We start from the raw sequence: 17,789 nt of genomic DNA on the forward strand, positions 1-17,789 counted from the left end.
CAAGCTTATTTAACAATTCAATCTATTCCCAGACAGCTTTTGGATTATAATGTGGCATTTCTCTATGATGTTGGCTGCATGATGGAATTTGTTTCTGTAGATATAGTGAGAAATCTCTAAACTTAAAGGATAAGGTTATTCTTCACAAACATGGTAGATATGCATTTGCCATGTAAAACTGAATTTATTCATTTTTAATGCTTTTATTTTCCTTTGGAGCCCCGTGTCCCATAGAATTAATTGTAAAAGTCTGGGACTGGCTATATATTTTTAAAAATTTGTCGTAAATGCTTAACTTTAGAAAACAATTTTCTGTGATAAATGTATTTTGACCATGTTTCTGAAGAAATTATTTCATCTTGAAAAATACCAGACTTATCCTTTAACTCTCTGTTTATGATATACCCACTCCTGAGATGCAGTGAAGATAAGCTCATTTTCTGCCACATACTGATGAAAGATAACAGATTATTTGTAAGAGAATGTGTCTGCAGTTGCTGAAGGGATTTTGAGTAGATATTTATATAATTGTAATTTAGTGGTGTGATTAAATATAGTTCTAGTATTTTTGTAAATCTGAGTTTCAGCAATCTATATATGTGTATATGTATGTATGTATATGCATGCAATGCAAACCTCCCAAAGTACTGGGCTTAATCTTAATTCTAGAGCTTATTCCATGAAACACATAACACAACCCAGGAATTGGATGGCAGGCAGCACTGGCCATGTAATTCGGCTTGTGTGACAGCACAGTAATGTGTGACATAGAGAGAGGAAAAAAAAAAAAAACAACCGTGCATGCATGTGCCATGACTCACAGGACAAGAAGTCGGGTGACACTGCTGATGATGAGGCACACTGCATAGGCCAGTCAGACACACATCAACTAAACACTGTTATGACATGAAAAACAATACAATCCATGAACTCGGCTCGACATTAAGCCAAAACCAAGAACTGTTTCACTGATGATGAATGAAAGATGACTAGAAAGTGGAACTCTGGCCCACCTACCTAAGCAAGAGGGCACCTTGAATATAGAGATATTGAGCTACGGTACAGACTGCAGAAGAACAGCAGCAGCATCATATTCTGTTCAGCATCAAGTGCAACATACAAAATGTCAGCACTGACCAGGAGCGACAAACAACACAATATGACTTCCTCAGGACTTGCAAGAAGAAACTGTTAACAATAAAGTTGTGAACATCACAAGTATAATGGATTGAGTGTAATGCAGGATAAAGATTGCAGATATGTGAACATCAGAGAGATGCATGCTGGCAAACAAGCAGTACTTTAGTCACTTCATTAGCACTACTTAAGAGCACAAAAGAAAGTCATACATTACCAAAGAATTGGAGATGCGGGCTGCCTCTGCCACATAATGACACTATGGTGCCTTCATGAGTCTGACCGCAAAAGAAAGTTGTGCGTACTACTAAGGCATGAAAAAGATGGCAGCACCCTTAGCAGAGTGACCTGGGCTGCTTTGTTTTGTTAAAAGCACATGAACTTCCGTTTTTGGAGAACAGGAGCTGTGAGTGTTTCCTAATTCATACTAAAACAGTAAAGTGCCCGTTTCTTCTAGTTTTACAAGCTTCAATACCTCATCTATACATTAACTCTCTTTGTAATCCCTTTTTTTGGTCAACTGTAAAATTAACATCTCTGCTCTGCTTATGACAATGATGAAAATATCCCTTGTACCATTTACCAAACTAAACAGACAAAAATGTCACTAGATTTGAAAGTACCTTATTTTACTAATATGTGACTACAAGAATCTCTTTTGGCTTTTCAAATATGAATACAATCTATTTAAAGCAAAACATTTTAATCAAGTCTCGTAATTTGACAGATCTGAACATTTTTTGCAAGGAGGAGTGGGCAAAAATCACCAAGTCCAGTTGTGCTGAACTGATAAGACTCTGTAATAAAATCAAAAGGTGCTTCAACTAAGTATTAGTTAAGGAGGTGTGCACACTAATGCAACCAAGTTTTTGTATGATTTTTTTTTTCCTTTTTTCACTTAACAGTTTTTGTTTTCCTAAGTTCTGACAGGATTTATGTTGGTTTAATTTTTATTACACAAAATCTGAGATTTTGGCAGGGGTGTGTAGACTTTTTATATCCACTGTAGGTGGGGCAGGATAATAAATTACCTGTGTCACATTTTGCTGTCACACTGAGCTCTGCATTACATGAATACTTTGAATATTCGTGTTACACTTTACAAGCCCAGAATTGTTTAAGAAGGCAGGTAGATTAACAAAGCCTCACAGAAAATAAATGAAAATCCCAGACAGAGGCATTGAACAGAGAAAGACTATAAGGAAAACTGGAAGACTGAATGTGACTACAAAAACAGTGCCATGGTTAATTTTAGTGTAACTGTTAATTTACAATGCGTTTCTGTGACCATAATAACAGAAAGGTGATTCTTCAGAAAGTATGGCTGTGGATCATTCATTGTTAAATAAGGAGCCCAATATCAGGCTTTACTATTATTTGGTGCGTGTCTCAATCTTTCCATCTTGGTGCACGTTATAGTATTATTCTTGATATTGTTGCAAAGTAGCAACAATTACATGCATCTTAGCGCAGTATCCTATGTTGTTATGGTTTCCTCCTTCTTTGATTATCATTTTTATTGTTTATTATTGTTATGATAATCTTTGTGAAGTCTTAGTGTTAGCATCAGAAAACTATAAAGCATCATCCTGAATACCAAGGAGATTACAAAACATCATCTTGAGTACCACTATGTGGCTTGGGGTCCAATAAACTTAAGTGATTCATTCATTGGAACTAACTGTAGGATGCTTCATAAATTCTTCCATTGTCCTACTCGGTGGTAGGACAAATTCTTATCCTTGGCAGACTTTTAGTGAAATTCCTAGGAGTAATTATGAGACACTTGATAAATAGGGGCAGTGGATTCAGTCCCGATGCAGTCTTCTCTGATTAAGACTAACTGGGTTTAATTCCGTGTCTGTCAGAGTACTACATGCCCTTAGGGCCTAGGATGTACTTGATTCATCTCCTCCTCTGTGAAAGTTCAGGTGCTGCTATGTCTTTTCTTGTAGAGAATGGAACACAGTACTGTAGAAGCAGTCTTATTATTGCAGTACATAGTCTGAGCATAACGTCCCTTGATTTACTTTTCAACAGTGTTTACAATATATGCTAACATTTTAATTGCCCTTTTAATAAATTTTATGCATTTCTTAGATCAGGAAAACATAAACTCCTTAAATCCTTTTCAGAGGTTGCATCCATCATTGCCATCCATCTTTTATAATTGATACTCCTTTTGCCCATGTGAGCAGTTTTCTGCATTAAACTGCTCTTCCAAAGTGGTCTCCCACTTCTGTAGCTTGTCTAAGTCCTTTTTATATTGTTTTTTCTGCCTCATTTATGTCTGCCATTCCTCCAGTTTTAGTATCCTCTGCAAATTTCACAAGTTTACTAACTATATAAAAACCTATAAATTAGAAGAAGTAACTGTTGTAAGACAGACCCCTGAGGGACTCCACTGTTGACCTCATTCCACAAATGACTTCAGTAAATTTTGTTGTATGACTTGCCTTTGTCAACTACTGCAGTAGACTGCTCAAAAAAACCTAAAAACTTGGTTTGTCAGACGCATGCTGGCTGTTATTTAGTATGTTATTTTCATATAGCCTCTTTTTTAAAATGCATTTCTTACCATTTCTGAAAGTTTGCATGGTATAGGAATAAGACTGTTTGGTCTATAATTACCAGGAACCATTCTGTCTCCCTTCTTTTTGCATTTTCTTTCTAATGTTTCTCACATTAAAGAATAAATACTGTAAACAAGGAAAGCTACACATTGTATTTGGTCAAGTTTCTTTAGGTTGGGTTGGCTGTTTTTTGTGTCTCCTTCAGTTCCAGCCATGTCTTTCAGAACATTGTGAATCAGCAATTTACATTTGTGAAATGCTTTATTACATTACCTGGAAAACTAAAACATTTCATACCATAGCAAAATTGTGTCAGTGCTTGTATTTCAATCAGTTAATTTGTGTTGTTTTTATTAGTCTATGGGTAAAAGATGTGAAGAGTGCAACAAGCTATGACATATTTCTATCCTCTTCCAGACCAGATATCCAGCAGTGGAAAATCCAGAGATGCTGAGAAAGTCGGCGGAAGACTTCCTCAATCGAGCAACGATGTCTGATGCTGGTCTTTTATTTTCACCATCACAAATTGCACTAACATCCATTTTGAATAGTGCTGTAAGGGCAGGACTAAATATTGAAAGGTTTGGAACTGGTTACTTGATACATTTTAATTTTTTATAACACTTGGTTTTAGGCACTACCGATAATGTGTTCTTAATAACTCAGTTTCTCAGTTTCTCTCTGCTGTATGCCATACTAAGAGCTTGTGATATGCTGGTAAGATTACTTTTGAATATGAAAACTTCATTTCTTCTTCTGAAACAATAATTCAGGATTCACAAGGCTCATAGTGAAATATGCAATATTGAGAGTCATACTATGTCCCACTTAAACAACCTCAGTTCATTTTAAATTGAACTTAATGAGTTCTTTATTGATGCTTTTAAGTATACTTAAGACCCAAAAAAGGCCTTTGTTTTTGCAGTGTGCAACTAATAGATGCATTATAGGTAGTACCTAAACTAAAGTGCTACTAATTTTTCTAAATTGTTTCAAATTCAGGAGTTGTTTGTTTCATTGTCATACTAATTTATACATGTTAATTTATTTTATTAATTGAAATGCTTTTCGTTCCACATTTTGATTGCATTTGGATGAAAGGGTCTGCTTTTCCACATGAGAGAAGCCCTCAATCTTCTTTTTTTTCTTTATGCAGTTATTTGACAGAATGTTTGGGACTAAAGGAAGACAGGAACACGTATACACAGATTATTGAGACAATGAAAAGTAAGTACATCTTGGTATCCAAAAGTATTTTAAAAGCTTATTCAGTTTTTAATTACTCTAAGTCATAAGTTACAGCTAATTGTAATCACAATTTTAAACAAGAAGTTTGTAAACAGTCCATACGATTTTATAAATGCTTCCTTAAATCTCTGGTTTGTGTATGTACTGAAAAATGTAATTCACTTGCTTTATATACCCATGGTCAAATGTATTTCAATGCAGCATGTGGCCCACTAGCTCAATTCCACAGAATAATCAATCTTTAGGAGTACTTGTGTGTGTGTATATATATATATATATATATATATATATATATAGGCTTTTGATTAAAAAAATAATAATAATAATAAAGTTCAGCTTGCCAGTCTGAATGTTCAAATTGATAAATCAGTTTGTTGCCATCTGCGTTGAATTCTAAGACCAAATTTAAAGAATCAGCTATGCATTTTGTTTCCTTTGAAATATGTTGACATTTTTCTTGCCATTATGAAGTTTGTGTTTTTTGAACAATACTGCGTATGTCCTCACTTCCAGCCATGCCTCTTTTCTCTGCAAAATGGTGACATGGACTCTTCAACCATTCTATGATTTGGCAATGTACTGTATTTAGGTGGAACTTTTTTTATCCACAGTGTGAAATGTACTTTTTACAGAAGCTCTTTAAATAGATAAATACATAAATAGGTAGATAAGTACACATTTCTTTTTTTATTCCTTTGCTACTACTTCCAGGGGGCCAAGAATGTGTCCTGTAACTGAACTCGCCCTTTTTATTTAGCCTGTTGATTCAATAGGTCTCTCTTGAAGTGATGTTACTAGCCCAGCACACCACAGAGTAGAAAATCACATTTGCCATCAGAGTTATAGTAGATAAGAAGGGTGCCACATCCCACATTGAAGGAACACAAGATCTTGATCTGCACTTTCTTACATAGTTCCTCTGTGTTTCCTAACCAGTCCAACATGTCATTAATGTGGGCCCCCAAGTACTTGTAGAAGTGGACCACCTCTACATCCACTCCTTCAATAGTGACCATACATAGAGGCTCATTGGTGCGATGAAAGTCACTAACCAATTTCTTGATTTTGCTGATATTAAGATGCAGACAATTCCCTTTACACCAAGAAACAAGTACCCCATCTGACTCCTGCACTCTGTCTGCAAGTGACATGAGCTGGTGTTATGTTTGTAGTAGGAGGCGTACAGTCAAGAGAAAAGAAGATTTGGACTATTCTTTGTGGTGCTTCAGTTTTGCTCACATCTGTATCAGAAACATAGTCCTTGAGTCTCACATACTGTGTTCTGCCCGACATTCTACTATCCAGAACACCAAATTAACCTGCATATCTCTTAGTTTACCTCTCATATCTACATTTGCAAGAAGAAATTTGTGAACCTTTTTGGAATTGCATAGATTTTTGCATGACCACATTCTTAACAGTGTGGTCTGATGTTCAAATAACTCATAATAATTTTTTTATAATAATACTTTAATGTAATACTTTTATAGTAATTTTTGTATGTGTATTTGAGGGTTTATGGTTTATTGTATTATTATTATTTTTTTTTTTTTTAATATATATACATTTTTTTAATATATAACTTTTTTCTCTCTCTCGTTTATCTAAAGTTTTAGTTTCCCCCTGGAGACATAGAAAGTATGTAACTAGCTAGCTAGCAAGACCAGTACATTCTGTTTAAACCAGTAACACACTAACAATTGTACATATTTCTGTAAATACTGAACAAATTATTTGAATTTTCTTAGTCCACATTCCAAAGAGTATGTGAGCTTCTAGGCTAGATGTTCCATTCTGTGAGTTAGGGAAGAGGTATGACTTGAGAATCCACTGCACTTTATATATAAAAAAAAAAATATATATATCTATATATATATATATATATATATATATAATATATATAAATGGCACTCAAAGTTTGTTTACCGACAGCGTTTGCTGTTTTGAAGAAAAATGTGTTCAAGGAAACCATGCCTTATCAGAAGAAGTATCAGAAGACCTTACAGTAGAAGAACTGTTGAAATGTGTATAGCTGGAAGATAAAAAAAAAAAAGGCCGGGTGCTCAAAAAACACAGGAAATGAAATTGTCTAATAATACAGGAAATTTAACACTGCTTTTAATCTCCCTATGAGTGATTGTTCTGCAAAGATCATGGCAATGCTGAAGGAGATATACTCCATTGCTGAAGTGTTTTTTATGTCTTCTGCCTTTTTCTCTTCCAATACACGAGAGGATAAGAGAGGCCAGAAGTTGTCAGGAAGGCCTCAGATACAGTAGTGGCAGGATCAGTAGCAGCACCAAGGTTAGCTGTAAGAAAAGGTTTGCCCAACTTCTCATACCTTTCTTTCAGACAGCTGCCTGTAGTACTCAACAGGAAATTCCACTTTGATTCATATAGCTGCAAAGAAGATGTCTTGTAATAAATTGAAACCCATCTTAAAAGCAAAAAAATATTTAACTTGAATCCCGCTATTTTTGAAAATGCCTGTATTTGAAGAGTAAACTTTGAAGACATTGCGAAGTATTTGGATGAGATATTGGAACTTGTTCAGCTGTTAGCTAATCTCCATGGAGTGAATGGTCTAATTTGTGAGACTTTTTATGTTAGTAGTCATCTTAGAAATACCAGGAAGAAATTTCTTTTTCTAATGATGAAATATACTGTATCAGTTTATATGCTCTTAGTCTTACATTTAAATTAAATATACCTGTCTACAGTGAAGTCTTGTCTGCTCCCTCTCTCCTACTAGAGAAAACTGAGAAAGCAAGTGAAGATGAAGTATGTCATATATAAGTACCAGGGTGGATGAGAGTACTTTGCTATTGGCAGAGTAATAAATAGAATTTGGAAATGTAGAGGGTGTTCAAGGAAAATTTATGACAGAATTACTGAAGATAACAATACAGTGTGGCCAGTTTGGAGGAGCTCTTGTGTCGGCCAAAACAGGAAGAGTATACGATAACTTGTAAATTATAATACATAAGTAAGGAATATAAATAAAGGCAAACCCTCAATAGAACACCTTACCATTATATGAAGATGACATGTGTAGCACACTTAACCTACAATATCACAAGCATTGCTCCTCCAACTAACTTTTTAACCACCTATGGGCTCCTCTCCTCTTGGCAGCTAGCTATTTCCCTGACCAGCGCTGCTTACTGCAAGCTCAAATGACCAGTGACCTGAATGGATTTTTTAAGCCCCACCATACAGCTCTGGAGTCAGCACTAGGCTAGGAAATTTATTTGAATTTGTCCAGCTTATCTGCCATTACTATGGGTTTCAGGGTTCCACTTTATACAGTAATGAGTCTGCCTGCTGTTCCATGGCATACTTTGCAAGCTCAAGTCAATAAGCATCAATGAGTAGTGAAAGAGCTGTAAAATGGCTGAATTTAAATATTCTAGCCCCTGAATTTCTAAGTTACAACTTGCATGATGCTTTTGCTTCTGTAAGTTTTGTTGCTTTGTCTTTATGCTTGGAACAGCGAAGAATAATGTGAATGTATGATGTGATTAGGAATATCATATTTGTAGGACAAACTGAGCATTACCCATTCTGCAAAACTTTCATGGCATACCAGGCCATCTGTTAAGAAAGCAGATTTAATATCCAGCTTCACAAAACCACCACTTACATTCCAGACTAAGTGACTGCTTGTACCTTTGCCTTCCTGGACTTTATCTGATAACAAAGGTGTAAATAAGAGTGGCATTGACATCTCTCCAGAGGCCACTCTGCAGACCTATTAAGACAGAAGGCACAAAATGGGCTGAAACAAGGACAAAGATGTATAATTCAAAGGGTGACAACTAAAATGGACAGAAGAACCCACCTATTAGAAGACACTTGTTTTGCAACTGGAAGTGACTTTAATCCAATCAGGAGAAGGTTCAACCTTCCTTTAAAGTCTCTCCACCATCCTGAAGCAGTTCTCTCTCTCTCTCTCTCTCTCTCTCTCTGTGGCATACTCGCTGGACACTCCCTGAACTTCTTGGGATTCTTGCGGTTCACCCTCTCTGGGATGCCCTCAGGGAGGGGGAACTCCCCTAAATGACTGAAAACATCTGAATGCTGGTGGGACAGTCAGGTCTGTGCTTGAGTGGGGCAGGGCCGGGAAAAGGGCACTCTTTAGAACTAAGCAGAGTAGTGCGAATGGCCCTATTCTGCAGCGACTCCCTTCTGATGCCAAGGTACTGGCTGAGGGAGACCTGCGTGGCATTTAGAGCAGAGCCCTAAGAATGCCAAAGGCAGTAGAACCCTGAACCTGGGATTTAGTGGATGACTGCACCTGTCAATGAGCATTTCCTCATGCTGCAAGGTCCTGTTGGGATAAGCTGAGGAGATGCCAAATTTTGGAAAGAGGCATTGGGGCTTGTGTCTGTTTTAATAGAGACACCTGACCGGGATTATAACCTTGTTTTTTATTGGACTATTTATGGATTTTAACTTCCACGTCACAGTTTGCTTTAATGGATTATTTATTGAAGACTGCTGCACTGCACTTTTGGGACACTATTGGGTTTTTAATAAAAGCACTGAACACTTTGCACCAACTCTTGCTGACTGTGTGTGTCTACATCTACCTGGCTTATCTTGGTTTATGACTATTGGTGGTTCTGGATAAGACTGCACAATATATCACTTCAGCATCGTAACTGTGATGTGTGCTTGCGCAATAGTTGCATTGTAGGAGGTGCAATGTATTTATTTTTGTAAAGTCGGTTCACAAGAATAACTTATACAAACAAGTAACACATAAATACAAAACACTTAGTAGATTAGATATATGAACAGAATTGAAAGAATAAAAAGCAAGCCACATACAGATACTTATATCAGAACGTGAGTTGTCATGTAAAGCAAATTAATAAAAAAAAAAAAAATGCGTAATGTGACAGCCTTTTTGCTGCTTTTTTTTATTACTTAGGTGTTACTCTTGTTCAAAGCCCATGAACTGTAATGATCTAATGACATGTTAACAGTTCATTTAAAGCCCATGAACCGTAATGATCTAATGAAATGTTAACAGTTCATTTAAACTGTATAATAACATAACATTTTGGAGCATTTTATGTACTGATCATTTCCGGAGGAAATGAGCAAATCTCCCTGCAGCAGCAAACAGGATGGGAAGGGGCGACAAACTACAAGCCGCCCACATCTAACTATGCAAATGCAAATAGCGTTACATGGGCAGGTCTGAAATCCTGTGTATGTGCACACCCCTCTGAGCTCTGCACCTCGCCCCCCATGAATTCCACCTCTACCCTCGCTAGTCATCGATCGCAGTTTGCAGCAGTCCTGAAAATAAATGATGAACAGGAGAAAAACACAGAAAGGAAGATTTGGTTGTAAAAAGAAAGGCAACATCAGTCATATGGAATTATTTTGGCTACAGAAAGGATGGTGTAGACTAAAAACAGGTACTTTGTGGACAGTGATTCGCAATTATTGCCACAACACAAGGCAACACAACTCATTTGTTTGATCATTTAAATCGGCACCGCAAAATTCGGTACGATGACTTCAAAGCCAGATCTGAATGCCATCCAAAGCAAAAAACTCTTTCAGACACGTTTGCCAGTATTACATCATACAAGCATCCCAGAGCTGTATGAGAAATGCAAGGCACACGTTCAGTCAGAGTTATGAAAAGTGGAATGTTTTGCAGCAACAATGGATTTGTAGTCCAGCCGGACAACCAAGCCCTACATAAGTCTGACCGTCCACTTTATTAATGAGGACGTCCAAGTGAAAAGTTGCAGTTTGCAAACTGCATTTATCCTGCAGGATCATACAAGTTAGAACATTGGAACAGGTTTGAGAGAAGTATTGGCTTCTCGGGATCTAGAAGAAAAATGTCTAATCTGTATAACAACAGGCAACACGGCGAACATGGTGAAAGTTGCATCTCTTAACCAGTGGATCAGGCTGCAGTGCTTTGGCCACAGACTGCATCTCATAGTTGTAAGTTTGCTATATTTACTAAATAGTTTTACTAAAGAACTTGCCCTAAAATTAAAGATAATAAAATTGTATCAGATTCATACTGCTATTGTTATAACATTTATATATGTACAGTATCATACTTCTACTACTGTTAATTGCATATATTGTCTTAGACATATTGTAAAAAAAAAAATACTTTTTTGCAATGACACTGTTTTCTAGCTTATTGTTTAATAGCTAGATTATTTTAATACAGTATAACTCCTTTTTGTTCGTCCTGTCCTTTAACTAGCACAATCTGGAGCTAGTCAGACTTGCATTTCACTGCTTGTTCTGTCTGTAAGTCTATCTGCCCCTATAAATAAAATGCATTATTAGTATTATTATTATTATCTGTAATATTAGTTTCATAAACATTTATTTTTTTTAAAAGATGCATTAAATTGAAACGGAAGAGCACACCGCTAATATAAAAATTGTAAGACATATTCTTTGAGAGTGATTGGGTTTTCATAGATTTTTAAAACATGCAAAGAAAGCAGGCAGAAACTGTGTATTTTATATTTAAACTAACCAACCCGCTACGCCGCATAATCACGCCGCTTTTAATGATTTTTTAAGCACAGGGAAAAAAATGAGCATTTGAAAAATCCGTAATTTAATAAACCACCAAGAAAAGTAACATTGCAACAATGTACGCTACGAACCAACATACGATCATCGTTCAGTATGCACTGCCTGCTCATATGCCAGCCCCCAACTCCTCACCTGAGTCGCTTTTGTCTCTGCTACAGTCCACATGCACCTCTGAGCCACGTTGTCTTTTCATTGTTCTTTGCGGTTCCGGCTGCTTTTCTATATATAATCCACCAAGTCACCTGACCATAGTAGTGGGGGGGTGGGGGGTGGGGGGGGGTTGTGGGTGTGTACAAAGGGAAGGGACGTAATCAGTGCAAGCGACTTCCTCGTTCATGGGGAACAATTGCAAGCCCCGGTCCCCATCACGAATGGGGTTCAACGGCTTACACACGCCTGTCGGCGCCGGGTAGACACACATTGATCCATTCAGTGCAGTGTGTGTGCAGTACCGGACATCCAAGGGCATCACAGACCTGTTAATGCTCAATCTCACGTGGCTGAAAGCCACTTGTCCCTCTATGAAGTTGGACGCCGACCGCTTGGCGATCGCGTAACTATTTAGCAGTAAGGAGTCTCATTCGTTTTCGGAATTAACCAGACAAATCGCTCCACCAACTAAGAACGGCCATGCACCACCACCCACAGAATCGAGAAAGAGCTATCAATCTGTCAATCCTCTCCGTGTCCGGGCCAGGCAAGGTTTCCTGTGTTGAGTTAAATTAAGCAAAATTTGTGTGTGGTGAGTTGTTGCGTCCGGGCACATGAGCAGGCACTGTGAATGCCTTGAGAGCATGGGTGGACGCGTGCCGAGGAATAATAAGTATCTATATATCTTCTTAGATATAGAAAGCATCTGATGCGGTGTTTGAATTGTTGCAATTTGTGAGTTAGCAGTTGTGATGGTTTTACACTCCAGTACATTGTGGTGAACGCTGGTAACAGTTAGGCGGGCGGGCAGGCGTTCTCGTCCCATGCTCTTAGAGTTGGTGGGAGTGTCTCTGTATTGGTTCGAGTTGTTGGGCGGTGCTCTGTCGTTTGTAACCCATGGTCGGACGACTTGGTGGATTATATATAGAAATGCAGCCGAAACCAAAAAGAATAATGAAAAGTCAACGTGGCTCAGTGGTGCATGTGTACTGTAGCAGAGACGAAAGCGAGTTGGTGAGTTGTTGCGTCCGGGCACATGAGCAGGCACTGTGAATGCCTTGAGAGCGTGGGTGGACGCGTGCTCGAGTTGGTGGGCTGGGCTTTGTGAGTTGACTGACATGGCTATTTTTTGTGTATCCCATGGTTGTCTTCCGGCAGTGTGAATGCTTCGAGAAACAGGGTGTCCTTGTTTGGTGAGTTGTTGCAGTTTGTGAGTTAAAAGCTGCAATGGTTTTACACGCTGGTAACAGTCAGTTGGGCGAGCAGGCGTTCTTGTCCCATGGTCTTGTTGTCGGCGGGCGTGGCTCTGTGAGTTGTCGCCGTATCTCATCCTCTTAGCTTTGGTGGGCGGGTCTCTGTGAGTTGGTGGGCGTGGCTATATCGTGCGTATCCCATGGTTGTCTTGCCTGTGCATATCCCATGGTTGTCTTGCCTGTTCTGTCTGCTTAGTGAATTATATATATAGATTAACCTGTAGTTTATTCAGTTGCAGAAACACAGTTATTTGAATGTATAAGCACTTTATTCTTTAAATATAAATGTTTATACTATTTAGTATGTACTTGTTTTTTTTCCTTAAAAAATGCATGGAAAAATGATGAATGTACCAACTGTGTAACAGGTGTCTGCAAGAAGCTGCTGGGTCACTTCTGACACAGCTGGAAGGCCAGTTCTTTAGAAAAAAATTTCTAAAGATGGGTTTCAAGATACATAGATGATGAATCAGCAGGATACTAGAGCAGCTTTAACTTTAATTTAACATTAAAGCTTTATCTTGGGTCCTCTCTGCAGACAAGAAGGTGCAACATCCAGTTCCAACCTGGTAAGATATAGATGTTTTGGAGTCTACCGCCAAGTCACTAGGACTTCACAGATGCACTTTCAAGAGAAGACTATGTTAGTGTCACCTATGTGAAGCCAGTTCTTCACCTCTTTAACACTTCACTGTTACTAATGTAAGAGAAAGACACAGACCTGACCATGAGAAATATAAAGACGAAGCTACTCAGGAGCTGCTAGATAATGGCATCTATTTGGACCCCTGGATCAAAATGAACTTTATCATTGCAGACAATAAGATCAAAGTCAGGATCAGAGTGATATCAGAAATGACCAAATGCCCTGATACTTCAAGCTGCAGCACTGAAGTGGAGCCCACAGTTAATGACATGTCCCAGGCAAACAAAGCAAGATCCACTTTCATGGTGGAAATCGCACAGAGTGAACTTTCCACAACTTGCCAAGCTTGCCCGCAAGTATCTGTTGTCAAGCTTGGGTCACAAAGTTGCACAGGAGAGTATAGACGGTTTTCCAAGGAGTAGAAACTTTATTGCTGTTCTGACAGATACGAACACAATTCCCTTTCAGAGGCGATCTGGCCTCACAATGAGCAGCTGTCAAACTTGATGCATCAGCCCCGACTCCTGCTCAAAAGAACACAAAGTGTTCTTCATCAAGGGGGTACAGCGGCTTGGAAGCAGCGGCCGGAGCAGAGGGAGTCTGGGGGAAGAGAGACAGGAGAATGAGATCTCAGGATGGCCGTGGCTCAGTCTTTTAAATGTTCAAAGCAAGCCTGCAGCTGATCCCACAAAGAGGAGCCATAAGCCATGTGTTTGTTTCCCATTGAAAAACTGTTTAAGAGGGGGTTTCTGTGTCACCCTGCAGCAACGGTCACACTGTGTATACCGGCTACAAGCTCCCCATCAAAGAGGATTTTCAGCAAGTGGCAACATTCAACATTATTGTCATAAGCCAGCAATGATAGATAGACTGATATTCTTTGCTAGAAACTACTAAGCTAAGTAGTCTGTTAAGAAATAAACCAGATGTTATACAATTCAGAAGTTTCATTTCATCTTGTTCAGTCATGATGACCAACACTTAGTTGTACGTGGGCACTGTTGCTAAGAGAAATTAAGTTTAAAAACAGTTTGTATGACAAAATGGTTCTGTGTTGATGTGTGTTATTTATTAAAAATTGATAGTTTTTTTATTTCAGTTTAACCCTTTTAAAGTTATTTGTTTTATAAATTATATTTTAAGTTGTATTTTTGAAAAACACTCAGGGGACTGGTGTATAGCAGCTATGTATTTTTAAAACTTTGTTTAAATTATGTTTACTATTTTGGTGTTTACCAAAAAAGAGGTTTATTTTTGAAAATAAATGGTAAATGGCATATTTTATTACTCATGTTAATTTGCTATGTGAAAATGAACCTGTGTTACTCCTTAGTTTAATGCTGTGTTTTAAACAGGAGTGCAGATACATAGCCTCCTATAATCCCTTCTAGACAGCATACTGCTTCATTGACTGATGGGTAGTGATGGGCAAATGACGTTCATGAAACATTTGCTGTAATTTTCTGACTCCACTAAATATACAGGTTATATAGCATTAGAGATAAAGACCAGACAGTCACATAATCAAAAGGTTTATTTAAGAGTCATTTTTCTATATTCTTTTTATTTTCTATATAGCAGATGCACTCACCTTCCAAGATCACCCCAAACATTCAAGAATGATTTATTCTTTGAAAATGGAGCTATTCAGGTCATCTGGTGAAAATTCCTGGATTTTTTAATATCACAATATATAGTGTCATTTTTTTCTAATATTATGCAGCCCTAGTTCCAGGTTTAAGAGGCTCCCAGAAACATAAGATAGTGTGGAGCCATCCCAGACCATCACACTCATATGTTGTATTTTTATTGTTATGTGCTTAATGTGATCAGATATGTAGAGTTTTATGTTATATCGAATTAATTGTTTGAAAATCAGTGATTATGGGCTCTCTTTTAATCTTGTTTGATCATTAGGGTGATGCACTGTGAGAATGGCATATCATTGAAATGTCTGGTCATAAAAATGTTTCAAACGTTTATTGATCTTTGTTTTTCCAGTGGCAATGAAAGTGATAAAATACTAAATTGCCTGCAATATGGAAGCCTTAAAAACACTTCAGAAGCTAATGACAATAACTACATTTGGCTTCATTTGATATAATTAGCCATTCAGTCACTATTTATGTTATTATCAATGTGTAGTAGGAACAGTCTCCATTATATTCCACAGAATTCCATTGTGACATGATGTGCTTCAAAGATGACCCAGTGTTAGGCATGACATCAACATCGACAGTAGATGATGATGCTGACACCAATGAACATATTGTAAATGAAATCAAAAAGGGATGGTGTGTGAGAAAACAAACATTAAAGGGGTTAGATTAAATCATAAAAAAATTAAGCATGAAAAAGGTCTGTGCACTGAAATTAAGTATTACAGTATCTAATGTTCTAAGGAGAACCTTGACCTATTAAATATGGACTGGGAGAAAGTTGGGAACATTTAATAAGTATGTGTGTATCATGGATACATTACTATGACTCCATACACTTAATTGAAACAAATTAAATGTGGTAGTCAACAAGAAAAAACAATTAAGGTCTAGGCCAGCGCCAACAGAATTATTCACACATTAAGTTTGAGAATATAGTGCATATCAATTACATACCTCAGCTGGTCCAAGTAACTGGTCAGTACTGATTTGCTGGAGTGTTTGCTGCAATCGGCTGGGGAAAAGTAGAGAGAAAGGCTGTCTGTCAGTCATATTCTGCTTCAGAACAGTGTTTCTGCTCACACTACATGGGTTGCAAAGGCTGCTCTTGTAGAGTGAAATGAAGGGATGCCACACTCACCTAATTTTTGAGACCTGTTTTTGACTACAATGTTCTCTTGTTGGAAGGGCTATTATCATGAGAAGCACCATGCAAAATATCATGTGTACTATTCAACTAAACTTTTTAATTTGTTTTTGGACTGTTTTAGGTATTAAAAACCTGATTAAAAAATATGAACCTGCTAAAACTGAAGAAGTAAATCTCCTCAAGCAAAAGCTGGAAAAGATCCATAATGAATTTTCAAAAGTCCTAAATCAGTAAGTATATCTCTTGTGGTCATTCATATGCCGTGGTGTATTTTTTTAACTAGTCAATTGCAAGATAAATTGTATGTAGCTATTGAACTGAAAAGTCAAGGAACCCAAAAACACAAACAAATTAATAACCAATAGGTAGATTTGTAATTTAACTGATAACTACACTGATTGACATTTTTGTAGATTTTCTCTTTATTTTTACTTAAAACAGAGTTATTCTACTAATTACCTGGAAAAAAACAAGCTAGGACAATTTGCTCGATTTTTCTTGAAACCTCAAAATGAGTTTAGTCAGTTATAGTTTTCTACACTAATGGTGCTTCCTATGAAAATATCCAGAGTAGAGAATTGCATTCGTGCAAATACAGAGCAGTACAGAGCAATCTGTTACCTGTTTTTTTTATAGAAGTGTTGTAAAAATATTTGATATCCTGCGAAGATTATTAGTATGGAATTGGTATGGAAGGAAGCAACAGAAGGTTAATATTTTGAATATACCACAACCAGAGCGTGTCTATATAAGAAGTTATTTTTTGTGTATGTGTTTTTGATTAGAAAGCGAAGAAAAGGATATGAAGAAGATGGACATGTGACAAAAAAGGCAAAAACTGAAGTATGTGTATTTCTCATTGTGGTGTGCCATACTTTTATTTTATTCTCTAGATTCATTCAAACTTTTTTACACTGATGTTTTTTTCCCCCTAGGAGGAGTGGACTGATGATGACGCTATAGATTCACTTTAATTCTTTTGTTATTTTGGATATTTGTTTCAAGAATGAGAATAAATGATTGACAGCTTTACATGTTATCATTTAATGAATACTTATTATTATGTGGTTATTATTTTAAATAAAGTATTTTTGTACTTATGCATTAAATCAGCATGTATACATTATTTAAGAGTAAACAGTGCCTTTATAGACTGTTCATCTAAACATCTATTTTTTTTAATCTGTTTTTTCACTATGGGGTCACAGGCAGCTGGTTCTAGTCTCTAATACTGCTGAGATAAGGTGGAAAGATGCCAGTCCATCAAAGGCCACATTTACACATGTACTCTTACTCATACATGGAACTGTTTATGTGGTATACTTTTGATGTAGTGTATACTCGCACACTAGCGCACATATTGTTCACACTTTCAGTTAC

The 17,789-nt window shown here is 37.2% G+C and overlaps 1 protein-coding gene across 4 annotated transcripts in view; it reads left to right on the forward strand.

The window, feature by feature from the left end:
• The window catches only part of ccnh (cyclin H), a 36,663-nt gene extending 19,145 nt beyond the window's left edge, over positions 1-17,518 (forward strand). For all 4 annotated transcript variants that reach the window (XM_028804720.2, XM_028804723.2, XM_028804724.2 and 1 more), the window contains exons 6-10: positions 4,128-4,291; positions 4,867-4,937; positions 16,531-16,639; positions 17,195-17,252; positions 17,345-17,518. In XM_028804720.2, the coding sequence (XP_028660553.1) occupies positions 4,128-4,291; positions 4,867-4,937; positions 16,531-16,639; positions 17,195-17,252; positions 17,345-17,383 (441 nt within the window). In that variant the 3' untranslated portion in view covers positions 17,384-17,518. The remainder of the gene's footprint in view (positions 1-4,127; positions 4,292-4,866; positions 4,938-16,530; positions 16,640-17,194; positions 17,253-17,344) is intronic.
• The last annotated feature ends 271 nt before the right edge of the window (positions 17,519-17,789 follow it).

Source organism: Erpetoichthys calabaricus, chromosome 7 (genome assembly GCF_900747795.2).
Source record: "Erpetoichthys calabaricus chromosome 7, fErpCal1.3, whole genome shotgun sequence".
Lineage (NCBI taxonomy): Eukaryota > Metazoa > Chordata > Cladistia > Polypteriformes > Polypteridae > Erpetoichthys > Erpetoichthys calabaricus.